The 15549-nt window shown below is 41.3% G+C and overlaps 1 protein-coding gene across 2 annotated transcripts in view; it reads left to right on the top strand.

Annotated features, from left to right (window-relative positions):
• The window catches only part of LOC121534572 (teneurin-3), a 190822-nt gene that overhangs the window by 27621 nt on the left and 147652 nt on the right, over positions 1-15549 (top strand). For both annotated transcript variants that reach the window (XM_041841165.2, XM_041841149.2), the window contains exon 3: positions 1906-2181. In XM_041841165.2, the coding sequence (XP_041697099.2) occupies positions 1906-2181 (276 nt within the window). The remainder of the gene's footprint in view (positions 1-1905; positions 2182-15549) is intronic.

The raw sequence follows: 15549 nt of genomic DNA, 5'->3' as shown, positions 1-15549 counted from the left end.
TAATTAAGTTCTGTCCACACATTTAGAAATGTTACTTTAGTGAAAAGTACTTTGAACATTGATTATAGATTTTTGGTGTAAATAATTTGTATTTACTCAATCCAGCATTGACAGTGTAAATTTCCTTGCATCTGTTTTTCACCTTTTGTTTCTATATTAAATCCCCACTTTAAATCCAGATTTACAAACTATTAAGAAGACACAGAACCGTGGAACTGTTCCAATTTACAATTTGTATACAATGAGTGGGATCCTCTTTTCCTTGAGTACTCTAAAGGAATGTTGTTTTTAGACTGTTTTTTTAGGTTCAAGTGTAAGGTCAGTCCCGATAATCTTCAAAGCAACAAAATTCCTTTCTAATTCTATCTTAAAGTGGAACTGACAGCATTTTAGCAACATGAAATTGTATTAGTAGGCCTTTATGCAAACAAGCCATTTGCCACACAGGCCTGCCATCATTCACTTTTTGTTTACAGGCAGTTGCAACAGCACGACTTTAGATCATTAGAACACATTCGCCAAAGCCACAAAATACACCTGAATGGATTTCTGCAAATATATAAATACCACGGGAGTCCTCTTACATTTGGGAACTTTACAGTCCTATTGATCATACAACCATGAAAAGGTAGGCTCGCTCTCCCTCAGTTATGCACGTCAACATGAAGATCAACAACTAATGCTAGCCAGAGCAAGATGAACTAAAATCTAACGAAGGAACATTAGATAAACCCTCTCAAACCTTTTCAGCTAGTTGCCTGTCAAAATTGCACTGATAAATGATGGGGAATTGTAGCCTACTTGACCTTCTGCAGCTTGCCTGCCAGTGCATTCATTCTTGTCCCAACCAAACACCCAAGCTAACTGGCTAAAGTTGGCTAGCTTGCTAGCTAGCTACTTCCAGACACAAATGAGAGAATACCTCACTCTGACCATTTTACTCACCGTAGCATAGCTGGTTAGGCTGTTTACATGTTATCTACAGTGTTCGTGACTTAACTATTACTTTTTTTGCCTATGTTTACTGACACCGGTCATATCTAGCGGCTGTTGCACGTTCAAGTTCTTGCTAGCTAACCAAATGACACCTGCATCTCTAGCTGTGTATAGCCACCGAAAAACAATATGATGGGAAAAAGTCAGTCACTCACCAACTCCTCCAATGACATTACATTACATGACATCCTCCTAGCAGCTAGCTATCTAGCTAATGTAAGGCTCTGTGTTTTTAGCTTGCTAAATAAATAGATACGCTACCCTATTAGCCACGTTATGACTGACTTGTGATCATTGCCCTTGCTAGTTTGAATGTATTGACATTTCCCAGCCTTAGTTACGTTCGTCAATTTTGTCCAAAATATTGATTAATTGAAACTGAAACGTGCATCTCGAATAGAGGCAGCAAACGATGTATCATGTCAGCTGTGATTTACAACCTGAAAGCAATATTATTTGGACTACCTAGGAATGTATTGGTGAATTATATTAATCATGCAGTGAACTGCATCCATCTATTCTGCCAACAATGCCTTAGTGTATGTCATGGAATGTTGAGTTAAATAGTAGCATAAACTGGGAATTTGTTATTTTTTACTGAAATGATGATTGTCTGTTTGTTTCATATCTGAAAAGTAGTTCAAATGCTGTCAGTTCCATTTTCATTGAATGCACAATATGTCCATTGGTGTGAAGTGTCTTCTGATTTTACTGGTTGTTTTTTGTTTTTGTGAGGACTCTATTTGAGTTAGGCCTATTGCCCTTCTAAGAACAGTAATTTTTAAGAGTCACACAAATGTTAAAAGCTACACACCGTGACACAATGGCAGATATTCTGGGTTTAGGATTGGGGTTTGAAACATTGTTAAATGATCAGGCTGCTATTTAAAAACGTATTTGGTTTTACAGGACAGGCCTTCTCGCTGAGGCAACTTGGGATATGTGAGCCCTCCACACGCAGAGGCCTGGCCCTCTGCCCTGAAACGGGCCTCTCGCACCCCCTTGGTCGCTACTCCAGAAGAACGGTCCCCACAGAGAATCATGAGGCCGCATCCACAGAACGCACCATGGCTCTCTGGGGCAGGGGTGCCAAGTCAGGCCAAAGCTCGTGCCTGTCTAGTCGCTCCAACTCAGCCCTTACCCTCACAGACACGGAAATTGACAATAAGTCGGACAACGAAATCGGTGAGTCTGCCACACCTTTATTTGTTAATTGTGAGCCCCCTAATTCCTGTTTTGTGGAGGTTTTGTTTAAGTATGAAGTTTTTAAAAAAATATCACAACAAATGTTCATCCTAGTCAGCAGTGTGTTATAGTCTTTCATTGGTGCTCAGGAAATCACTTTCATTTGTGGTAGCGATGAATGGTGGGTTCTGATTGGTGCAAGTGGTATTTGGAGGGGCAAGAAAGGGCATGTGCAGCTTTGTTTGAGGATGAAAGGCATGTTTCATGGCCTCTTGTGGATAAGAATTTGGTCTTCCAATTGAGTGGTTGGTAGTCACCTAGCCTTCTCCGCAGGGGAGTTTTATAAAGTTTCCCCATGGGCTAGCGTGTAATCAAAGATAGCTTTGTAAAGAGTCGGTCAGAGATTTTGCTAAGAAATTCCACAGTGGTTGAATGAGAACACACAATAGCTGATTAAGTGGGTTCAATGGTTTGAAGTGCAATGATCTTGCTCGAAACCCTAAACTTGAGACTGGTATTCTTTTGAAGGGAGATCTTCTGTGCATCAAAAAAAGGGGGAAACAAATATATTGATTTAAAGTGGAACTGACAGCGTTTTAACTACTTTGAAGATATGAAACAAACAGACAATCATATCAGTCAACAATATCAAATTCCCAGTTTATGCTACAAAACCAACTTTATAAGAGGTTTTAAAAATATGTTCTATTTGACGGTAAATGCCATGATGTACAGTAAGGTATTGTTTGAAGAATAGATGGATACAGTTCAATGTATGATAAATATAATTCACCAATAGATTTCTTGGTAGTCCAAAAATATTGCGATCAGGTTGTAAATCACACCTGGCCTGGTACATTGTTTGCTGCCTCCACTTATTAGGATGCACTGTTTCAGTTTCAATTACTCAATATTTTGGACTAAACCGACAAATGTAACTAAGGTTGGGAATGTCAATACAATCAAACTAGCAAAGACAATGATCACAAGTTAGTCATAACGTGGCTAATAGACTAGTGTATCTATTTATGTAGCAATTTATTTAACAAGCTAAAAACATGGAGCCAAACAAGCTAGCTAGCTGCTGGGAGGATCTCATCATTGGACAAGTGGGTGAGTGACTGACTTTTTCCCCTCATATCGTTTTTCAGTGGCTACAACTAGAGATGCCGGTGTCATTTAGTTAGCTAGCAAGAAATGTGAATCGCTTTGCTAGCTAACTAACTATGCTGAACTTGAACGACTGTTATCCACAGTTAGAATGCATATCTCTTAGTTGTCAATCAAATGTGTTTGATATGATCAAAAGGGCGTGCAGGCAGTTCCCATTCAGTTGTCAAAATGTGGGTTGGGACAAGCATGCATTGGCAGGCAAGCTGCAGAAGGGCGAGCAGGCTACAATTCCCAATCTATTAACAGTGTAGTTTTGACGGTCAACTACAAGCTGAAAACGTTTGAGAGGGTTTATCTTCTCTTGCCTCATTAGATTTTAGCTCATCTCGCTCTGTCTAACATTAGTTGTTGATATTAGGGCGGGAGAGAGAGCCTACCTGTTCATAGTTGTTTGATCAATATGACTGTAAAGTTCCCAAATGTAAGAGGACTCCCATGGTATTTACATATTTCCAGAAAACTATTCAGATGTATTTCGTGGCTTTTGGCAAATGCTTTCTAATGGTCTAAACTCGCGCTGTTGCTACTGCCTGTAAACACACAGTCCAGTTCAAAATGAATGATGGCAGGCCCGTGTGGCAAATTGCTTATTTGCATATAGGCCTACTGTAGCTCTGATTTGGCTGTGGCGCACTGGTCTGTGTAGAGTCCTGGACAAGACTGACATGTTTTTATCAGGTTTTATTTCCTGCAGTGTCTTAATTGTCCAAGCGCATGGCCATATTCCCACTCTATGTTGCTATAGAATTTTCACAAATGCCTTACTTACATAATTCCCAAACATTCTATGAAAGTATGAAATCGTGAAAATATTTAAGTGCTCGCTTAGATATTTTCAAATCTGATTTAATGTTGCTAAACGCTGGCATTTCCACTTTAAGTGATAAATCACTCTTTTATTTTGATTTAGAAAGGATATGTACTGAATTGAAAAGCACTCTATACAGCTATATAAAAACAGTTTTTTTGCGTAGAATGTTAGGCACATTCAGTGTGTAATATTGCTTACAGTGAACTTGGCATTTATCCAGCATTCATCACTGATTTTAAAGAAAGTACAATGGTTTGCCTCCAACTGGTTTACTTTGAAGTTAAGTTATTGTCTATTAATTATTGTAATTAATACATTTTAGTCATTTAGCAGACGCTCTTATCCAGAGCGACTTACAGTTAGTGAATACATATATATATATATTTTTTTATACTGGCCCCCCGTGGGAATCGAACCCACAACCCTGGCGTTGCAAACGCCATGCTCTATCAACTGAGCTACATCCCTGCCGGCCATTCCCTCCCCTACCCTGGACGACGCTGGGCCAATTGTGCGCCGCCCATGAGTCTCCCGGTCGCGGCCGGCTGCGACAGAGCCTGGATTCGAACCAGGATCTCTAGTGGCACAGTTAGCACTGCGATGCAGTGCCTTAGACCACTGCGCCACTCAGGAGATACTCAGGGAGAAAAAGGTGTAGATTCACGCGCAGAGCGCGGCAGGTGTTTATTTCGCCTTCGCAAAAGGCAGGAATCGTGGTCACAGGCAGGCAATGGTCATACACAGGTAGGCAAACAGGCAGGAGAATCAAAACTAGGACTGAAGACTATAACTGGTTCTCATAAACGAGCTAGGAAAAGGCTTAGTAGAGTCAAAACGAACAATATCTCACAAGGCACAAACAGAATGAACTGAACTAAATAAGGAGCTAATGAGACCAGGTGAGTAACTAACACAGGTGAAATTAATGAACAAAAATGAAAGACAGAGCTACGTTCAAGAACACAAAGAAACAGGGCTACGTTCAAGAACACAAGGTTGACTAAGAAAATAAATACAGAATACAGTATTTGTTAATGTCTTTGTGGTATTATATTTTCTGCACATCAGCCATGGTCTCAGGGTTGTTCTTGGATCAGTTTTGAATGCTTAAGTCTTTGCTACTGTTGGTCTAATTTGAGGAGTACTTTTTTATCTTTAATGCTCTCAAAAAGCATAGAAAATATGTTTACCATAGTTGCCTGTATTGTCATCTAATATGTACAGTGTTTTGCTACAGTATCACTATACTTTTCAATAGGTATTACCAAAGGTACACAAGAAAGAGGCAGATGATAGTGGTTGATTATCCAAGGACTTTCGTGAAATGGCTAGAGCATTATAGGAAGGGTAAATGGTACAAAGGAAATATTTTGTGTTCAGACTCAATCAATTCATATTTCAGTCATGTTCAAGACGGATATTCCATACAACTCTTGAGTTGACGTGGATCTGAGACGTGGATCTTTCGCCTCTCTTAAGTACCTCTTGGTGAGCTCTCCCAGACCCACCCTCTTTGGCTTATATAACATTATCTAAGAAAATATAATCTCCAACTATGTACTTTGTGACAACTGCGATGTAAAAAGGGCTTTATAAAATACATTTACATTTGATTGATTGGATGGAAAAAAACGTGTGGAAGATAAATGGATGCAAGGGTAGTGATTGAAACGATGAATGTTCCCACCTGCTTGTTCACACATTTCCTTTCAATTTCTGTGTTCTCATCTATTTTTTTAAAGCCCCACATTATTCATAAGATGCCATGTAATGTCATTCCAAATAACTTATTGACAACCTGTAATGGGAGTAAAACAAGACATTTGAGGCACCTAACAAGGTGCTTTCTTATCACTTTTTCCACCATCTTTGTTGCAGATGTAACATGCAATGCACGAACCACCCAATCTCTGTGGCTCAGAAAGCGCATGGAATTAGCTGACTTCAAAAGGTCCTCCTGCGACTAGAGAGCTCTGAACTGGTCTCCTACCCCCCCGCAGCCTCTCTCCTTTGGCATCTCTTTTGGAGATGTCTGGAGGGCTGCCGCTGATTGGGTCTTGTTAGTGCGACTCCCCGCTGTGACTTTAATCTCACCCACTTTCCCCATATTATTTTAATCATAGGGAAAGTAAACAATACGTGCTACGTTGTGTTCACAGGTAGCTAATCTACCACCCGTTAGAAAGGTGCGGCAAGATGCCCCGAGTTCTCCAATGTTAATTAAACCATAACCACGGGTAACTTTTCCTACAGTTGTGTTTGTTTGTTAGTCTCTCAACCCTATTTCTGTGTTTCTTTGTGAATGATAAAAGAGGTTTGGATCTTGACGGGTCATGCGCCAATCAACAACCGCATTGTTGATTAGTTATCGTGTTATTTATATCTCGCATCCGACACCTCCTTTCATTTTTTTATTTTCTTCTCTTTTTGTCATGAAGCATTACACTTTCGACTTTTACTATTTAATGAAGCAGCTAAGAGAAATTACCCATCCAAAGGTTTCCATCAACTGAATATGCATGTGGAAGCCGCTTCAAAGGGGCGTTCATCTCCACTTATTAATAAATGAACTCAATATTTCATTGTTATTCGCACCGTTCTGGGCAGTGCGAGACACATAGGACTACTAGAGTCTTGGTAGACTGTCGGTGCATAGCATCTGAAACTGTTAATATCCTGGTCCAAGAGAAAGAAGACTAATTCATAAGATGCACACCACTCAATTGAATCACATGAGAAGAAAGCATAGCACGCACCAGAGAGCGGTTGGGTGGGTGTATGAAAGCACCTCAATAAATTGTGAATATACAGAATAAATAAGTTTGGTCAAAGGGTCTGATCATCTGTGATGTGTTTAGAAGAAAACTCCTATCTGGATACAAAGCAAGTGTTCACATCTTCCCAGAGAGCTGAGAATGCGTCACTGTGTTTGAGCCACAGATCCTCACGACCTGAACGCCTGCCACATCAAATTGCAAGCCAAGCGAGGTGTTCCATTTGATGTATCGTCTTTATTTTCTCCTCTTCTGTCTCATTGACTGCTCCCTCTCAGAAGAGTTGCGTCTACCTTTTGTCGGGGCCGCGACAATGTTTATGGGACAGTGTAGCATGCTCATCCATCTCCTGAACCCACAATGCTTTCAATTTAGGTGGAGAACAGAGAGAGCTTGGTGGGGAAGATTTCCTTGCTGTTTCATCGGTTAAAGGATCAATTCAATTGAAACTGAACTTCTGTCAATTCTATGAGAAGACTAGTGGAGCAAAGGGCTTCACTTTGAGAAGATTGATACCCAATTCATACATTGATGACCTCTTAATTTCTAAAATAGTTTTGTTTTACATGTTGTAAATTGAATTTCAATTAATCCTGTGTGCTTACAGTGGAATTGAACCCGGCTGTCCTAACCGATTGCTCTTGTCATTGTTGGTAAGCAGTTGCATACACCAGACCAGACTGCACAGCATGCTATTCTAATCAAGACCTACTCTAGCATTTTCAATTACCAGACCTGCTATTGACTGTACTCAAGAGAAATTGCTAATTTCATTTCAACAGGCAGCCTAATGGAGTAGCAGTATTAGCCACCAACATGGAAACAGTTAGGTGTCTATTTCTCAACACATGGCAAGGAAACGGATTCAGGCTGTGTGTTGAAGGCTGTGCTGTGTGTATATATAACTGTCTAGATCTACTTTGCTTGGCATCATTAGCATTTACTCAAGTGAAACATGTTCAGATCTAATTCCGATCGATGGTGGCTTTTCCCCTGTTGATGCACTGCATTTTATTGCTGTAGCAATCATAGCTTTTGTAGACATGAGAGCAAATCAAATGCTACGGGTAAAGACTACTTGTCAAACGGCCAAATCACCTTGACGCTTATTGACGCTCCCATGTCGACTATAAACGCATATGTTTTAAATTACAACTCTTCTCCAATGAGCGGAGATATTGATCTTAAAGAAACATGGTTGGCTAGCCATTATAATACTTTGTATCCATGATGTGTTGATAAGATAATAATTGATGGAAGCATAAAAGCAGCTATAAAGAGTGATTTAAAAAATCTTATTACAGACTTGGCAGGTTTTAAACATTATTCACATGAGGAGAATGCACATTAAGATCAGTCTGATAGTCCGAGGACATGCATGCTGTGAATATTCATGCAGTGGTATTTGAAAACGTCAAACGATTTACGTTCATCATCAAACAGAAAACATCCCCTTTGATGTACTCTGATATAAGGAGTCTGGATTGGAGACTACATCTGCACACACTCAGGCATGTGGACCCATACACGCGTACACACACACACACTTTACATGCGAGAGAAGGGTCAGCGTACAAAGGAGGAAATAGAATGAGCCATTGAGATGATTGATCACATGACGGTGACCACAGGGAGGACAGTGTCACTTTCATTGTCAAACTCATTATACTGTAGTGTCTTCCGCTTCTCATAATCTTTATCTTTTACACTCAAGTACAGCCCTTTTCCTGCAGAAACCCACATACACACGCACGCGCTCATTCACGCAAACACGCACACACACAGAAGCACAGGGCGAGTGATACTGAACATCTTCAAGCCTTAAATGTGAAGAATCTCTATTCCCCTTTGACTGTATATCTCTTCTTACAATGTCCCCTGGCTATATATATATAATATATTTTATATTCTAAGACATGATCTTGGGCTAGTTTAGAAAGATGTTCAAGCTACACATACTGTAATGTAAGGGAAGCCTTTCAGCCCATAGTGGCTTGGAAGTGGTTTGGAGAGGAGTATTCTGGTTGTGATTAAAAATGAATGGTATCAGAATACATAAAACATTTGTCCCAGTATCATGAAACTGGTCACTTCAGCTCCCAGGACAGAATTATGTCATGACGATGGAGGGGTTACTCAAATAACAGTCTGTTCTCAATTCATCAAGTCGCCAATGGCAACCTAAGCCCTTTGCAGATATAGATTGGAGTGCAACGGTTGAAACTGTATATTGCGTGACCGATTCATTTGCAGAGAAAACTGCACTCCCTTGTCAGCAGACCTTTATATCCTACATGTCTGAAGTCAACTCCAACGTAGCCCTCCACCACCAGGCCATTGAAGCATTGCCTTTTATAATAACTGAATAACGAAACAGACATGAAACAGAATCTGTAATGCAGTCGATTGAAGTCGTTTCACTTTGAATGGTTTACTTCTTAAAGGGGTAAATTCACTATATTTACGAAGGTATATGGTTTTGCGCATGATATTAACTAGAGTCTACAAGGGCATATTTAGGTTATTTAGTCACTTTCAGCAGTCTCTGTCTAGCCTCTGTCTAGTATCACTTTGTCTAGTATCACTTTAACTCTACCCACATGTACATATTACTTAAACTACCTCAACTAGCCAGTGCCCCCGCACATTGACTCTGCACCGGTACCCCCCTGTATATATAGCCTCCCTACTGTTATTTTATTTTACTTCTGCTCTTTTTTTCTCAACACTTTTTTGTTGTTGTTTTATTTTACTTTTTTATTAAAAATAAATGCGCTGTTGGTTAAGGGCTGTAAGTAAACATTTCACTGTAATGTCTGCACCTGTTGTATTCGGCGCATGTGGCCAATAACATTTGATTTGATTTATTGTAATGTGGTTTGATTGACCTTCTCCCCTGCAACTCTTCCCCATACCGTTACTGGAGATATGTTCTCAGTCAACTTACCTGGTAACAGTAAGAGTTAAAAATAAAACCGCTAGCTGCCGGTACCTGACCCAAGCCAAATCCCAGCATGGGACCCTGTGTGGTGTATTGATCTGGCACGCGGGCTTGCAATAGAGGTTAGGGCCCTTCTCTGGCAACAGTGGAGGTCACTCAAATAAATTGGTCAGGTTGCCTTTTAGCAGCTCGGAGGTAACAGCCCATTCATCTTGTTAACCCACTGTGTCCTTTTGTGGCCTCAATAGTGGGATTAGACAATGGAGTAGAACGGGGGACCCAATGACGGACCGCTTGGCAAATATGTTATAGCGTTGGCTTAGCTATTGTTTTTCTTTCCTTTCTCTCGGTTCTTGAAGAATCTGTCTACAGGGTTTTGCATATGCCTTATTCCATCTCCACTGGCCTCTCTCTCTCCAACCTCTCTCTATTCCTCTTATACCTCTTGAACCAGTAGCCTAGCCCAATGCGTGTCACAGAAGTAACAATATAGTTTGGTCACTTATTTTGAGCAATTAAAAAATATACACTGAGTGTACAAAACATAACAAACACCTGCTCTTTCTATGGCATAGACTGACCAGGTGAATCCAGGTGAAAGATATGATCCCTTATTGATGTCACTTGTTAAATCCACTTCAATCAGTGTAGAAGAAGGGGAGGAGACAGGTTAAAGAAGGATTTTTAAGCCTTCAGACAATTGAGACGTATTGTGTATGTGTGTCATTCAGAGGGTGAATGGGCAACAAAATATTGAAGTGCCTAGCTTTAAACGGGGTATAGTAGTAGGTGCCAGGCACACCGGTTTGAGTGTGTCAGAGAACTGCAACGCTGCTAGGTTTTTCATGCTGAACAGTTTCCCGTGTGTATCAAGAATGGTCCACAACCCAATGGACATCCAGCCAACTTGACACAACTGTGGGAAGCATTGGAGTCTACATGGGCCAGCATCCCTGTGGAACACTTTCGACACCTTTTTAGAGTCAATGCACCGACGAATTAAGGCTGTCCTGAGGGCAAAAGGATGTTCGTAATGTTTTGTAAACTCGGTGTATATATTCAAGTAAAGAAGCACCTTGCTCTTGCTTGCTGTATATAAAATAGCTGACAGTATTCACAATGAAGTGGCGGGGAAATTTGAATGGCGAGAGCTTCTCTGGTGTGATGTGATCACATTGGCTGGTGGTAAAAATGCAATAAACGGGAATCCTCGGTTCTCCCTGCGCCCAATGTTTATGTTTATAATGAAATGTATTATGTCAGAATGCCCAATGTTAGAATGTTTCCGATCAAGATCATGAGTTAAGTTGGAACATTTTCCTATCAGTCTAATTTGCATAATCATTGTGATTGGATGATAGCTGTGACGGTTATTGAATTATGTTGAAATCCTCTAATCTCCTCGACTTCAGTAATTCTAGAATGTTCTTATTTGAAGATTAGCGAATGGCCAGTCTCTTTCACAAATGACAGGAGTGGAATGTAATAGCTGAACAGAGACGGCAACCAGGCTAGTGCAAGTGTGGAAGTCCTCCAAAACAAAAACAAACATGCCTGAGGGGGAGGGTCTTTGCCAGGTGCAAAATCGAAGAAGAAAAGGCCTTGATTAGTCAATAGATTTATTTGTATTTTTATGTAGGCTCTAGTAATGCGCCCTACAACCACTAGGGAAAATTAGCTTTAAGGATGGTGGAGAAATGGCGTCTGGGGAAATTGGCGTACTATCATTATTATACTGTGATGATTGGAATTGGCCTTTTTGCATGGTTGGAGGAAGATTCTCATACTTATCGTGCCAACAATGGGACGTTCACATTGGGTAGCCAACCAGGGCCGGCGCCAGAACAAATCATTTGGACGGGTATTTGATTTCAATAGTGGGGCACGTTTTTTTCACAGGACATCCTATTTTTTAAAATGGGTTTTATATTAAAGACGTAATTTAACTGTAAAAATTTATGACCTTTTTAATGTGGTTTCAGACACATGAAATGGTCCAAAATGGCAACAGTTCGGCGCGCAGGGCAGCTGAATCGGCCAACAGCCCGAGACAAATAAAAAAAGATAGTAAAACAGGACATTTTTTACAGAAATGTTTGGCGATCGACTAGGAATGCCTTGGAGATCGACAAGTCGATCCGGATTGACCGGTTGGTGACCACTGATCTAGAAAGTTGTTGAGTGAAGTTCAATCTGGTGCTTCTCTCAGTCTCGTGGAGCAGCTTAGAGGGAACAGTGGTGACATCAGTGCCGTGTGTCATATCACAACCCAGGACATTTACTCAGAAGCACCTTGACTGATCTAGAGCCAGTCTTTATGGTTTAGACAAAGTGCAGGACATTCACTCAGAAACACCATGGGTTCCATTTTAACAAACCAAACACAATGGTAAATCTAAGCGCTGGTGGTAGCGCTGTAGGTCCAGGGGTGTGTCCGAATGTTTTTCTGCTAATTTCACAGCCGTTATTATGAGCGTAATAGCTGGCGGTTGCATGAAAGGGCTGGGTTTTGATTAATAAACAAGTTTTAGGTGTGAAGAGGGCTTGGCCACTCACATTCCAATCAAGGCGTTCCATGGCTTAAAACTGTATGCGTTTGTCTCAAGTTCTGTAAGTTATTGACGGTCTTTGCGTTGTCATCAACGGCAATTCGACTGTGGGAACGGAATATTCTCCTCCTAGTCCATTGTGGATTGATCCAACAGTTTATTAAATAGCATAGGCTACAGTAACGAGTGATAGCAACAGTGAAAAAGAAAATCCAGTGTTTGCTCAATATGTTTGCAGTGTTGACCGTCAACATTCTTGTAATTGGCTTCAACGAGTCTAGGCCTTTACGCACTTCTCCTCAAATAAAAAATACTAGGCCCCCGTAAATTGTATTGTACTGTATGTGTGAGACACATTCTCAATAAGCAAGATATTGCTTAGGCCTACCGTTGATATGACGTTATAGGACAGAAACATTTGAATAGCCTATGTTTGGAGCAGGGTCGGCGCCAGAACAAATTAGTTGGACGAGCATTTGACTTCCATAGGGGGCATGTTTTTTTTACGGGACCTCCTATGTGGAGCCTGAATAGGATAAATTAAATGTCTTTACTATATAAATGATCTATAAAAATGTATCACCTTTTTAATGTGGCATGAACACAACCAGTCATGATGTTTTCCTCTGATTGCCACTTCAGATAGTAGGTTTCCTTAGCGCATTCATTCAAAATAACTCTGCATCCGTCAACTTTCCTTCAAATCCCAAGTGGCTGAAACTACAGTACCTCGCCAGAGAAAGCATCTGAGCGAGCGAAACAGCGCCCCTCTGTCTTGTATCTGATGCAGTCTGGCCAAAAATAAAATGACATGCCATACTATTTGTGGTCAGACAGATAAATGGGCTACACATACTGCTTGGTTGCTTTAACTGAGATTGAGTCTTTCTGTCGGCACATGTCTAGGTGAAGGAAATTATCAATAGACTCCTATTTAAATATTCCAATCAAAACAAATACTTTAATGGTAGAAAGTACCTGTTTCATGACCCCATTTTGGACTTTGAGAGTCTTGAAAATAACACATTTGATCTATCCAGGCTCCTTCTCAATCAAGCTGTTTGTTTTCCGAACACTTAAAGGGGCAATCAGCAGTTGCTACATACATGTTTTACTTATACATTAATGATATATACCCATTGATTCTTGAAGAGTATAACTTATGAATGCCTCATGAGCTTATTTCAAAATGTCATACCCCTTCAGAATACACTGAGTGTACAAAACATTAGGAACACCTTCCTAATATTGAGTTGTACCCCCTTTTGCCCTCAGAACAGCCTCAATTCGTCTGGGCATGGACTACAAGGTGTCAAAAGCATTCTACAGGGATGCTGGCCCATGTTGACTCCAATGCTTCCTACAGTTGTGTCAAGTTGGCTGGATGTCCTTTGGGTGGTTGACCATTCTGGAGCGTGAAAAACCCAGCAGCATTGTAGTTCTTGACACAAACCGGTGCTCCTGGCACCTACTACCATACCCTGTTCAAAGGCACTTAAATATTTTGTCTTGCCCATTCACCCTCTGAATGGCACACGTACACAATCCATGTCTCAATTGTCTCAAGGCTTAAAGATCCTTCTTTAACCTGTCTCTTCCCCTTCATCTACGCTGATTGACATCAATAAGGGATCATAGCTTTCACCTGGATTCACTTGGTCAGTCTATGTCGTGGATAGAGCAGGTGTTCCTAATGTTTTGTACACTCAGTGTATAAGCTTGTTTTACTCTGTTGGTAAACAAAATAAATCCCTTAAAACATGATTAAAAATTTATTTTGATAGCATAGATGGTCGGTCCTTGCATCCATAGCTCTGTCTATGAATTTGAGAGTGGTTACATTTCTCCAGCCCCATCCCTAAGCTTTTTATCGAAACAAGGGCAGGGATCATGAAGTGCTTTGAGAGACTAGTCAAGGATCATATCGCCTCCACCTTACCTGTCACTCTAGACCCACTTCAATTTGCTTACCACCCCAATAGGTCCACAGACGATGCAATCGCCATCACACTGCACACTGCCCTATCCCATCTGGACAAGAGGAATACCTATGTAAGAATGCTGTTAATTGACTATAGCTCAGCATTCAATACCATAGTACCCTCCAAGCTCATCATTAAGCTTGAGGCCCTGGGTCTCAATCCCACCGTGTGCAATTGGGTCCTGGACTTCCTGACGTGCCGCCCCTAGGTGGTGAAGGTAGGAAACAACATCTCCACTTCGCTGATCCTCAACACTGGGGCCCCACAAGAGTGTGTGCTCAGCCCCCTCCTGTACTCCCTGTTCACCCATGACTGTGTAGCCATGCACGCCTCCAACTCAATCATCAAGTTTGCAGACGACACAACAGTAGTAGGCTTGATTACCAACAACAATGAGACAGCCTACAGGGAGGAGGTGAGGGCTCTCGGAGTGTGGTGTCAGGAAAATAACCTCTCACTCAACGTCAACAAAACAAAGGAGATGATCGTGCACTTCAGGAAACAGCAGAGGGAGTACCTCCCTATCCACATCGACTGGACAGCAGTGGAGAAGGTGGAAAGTTTTAAGTTCGTCTGCGTACATATCACTGACAAACTGAAATGGTCCACCCACACAGACAGTGTGGTGAAGAAGGCGCAAGAGCTTCTCTTCAACCTCAGGAGGCTGAAGAAATTTGGCCTGTCACCTAAAACCCTCACAAACTTTTACAGATGCACAATTGAGAGCATCCTGTCGGGCTGTATCCCCGCCTGGGACGGAAACTGCACCGCCCACAACCGCAGGACTCTCCAGATGGTGATGCGGTCTGCACAACGCATCACTGGGGGCAAACTACCTAACCTCCAGGACACCTACAGCACCCGACGTCACAGGAAGGCCAAAAAGATAATCAAGGACAACTACCACCCGAGCCACTGCCTGTTCACCCCGTTATCATCCAGAAGGCTAGATCAGTACAGGTGCATCAAAGTTGGGACCGAGAGACTGAAAAACAGCTTCTATCTCAAGGCCATCAGACTGTTAAACAGCTATCACTAGCACAGAGAGGCTGCTGCCTACATACAGACTTGAAAATCACTGACCACTTTAATAAATAGAACACTAGTCACTTTAATAATGCGACTTTAATCATGTTTA

This window comes from Coregonus clupeaformis, chromosome 2 (assembly GCF_020615455.1).
Source record: "Coregonus clupeaformis isolate EN_2021a chromosome 2, ASM2061545v1, whole genome shotgun sequence".
Lineage (NCBI taxonomy): Eukaryota > Metazoa > Chordata > Actinopteri > Salmoniformes > Salmonidae > Coregonus > Coregonus clupeaformis.
Note: the sequence above shows the minus strand (reverse complement) of the source record. Positions and strands in the feature narration are given on the sequence as shown.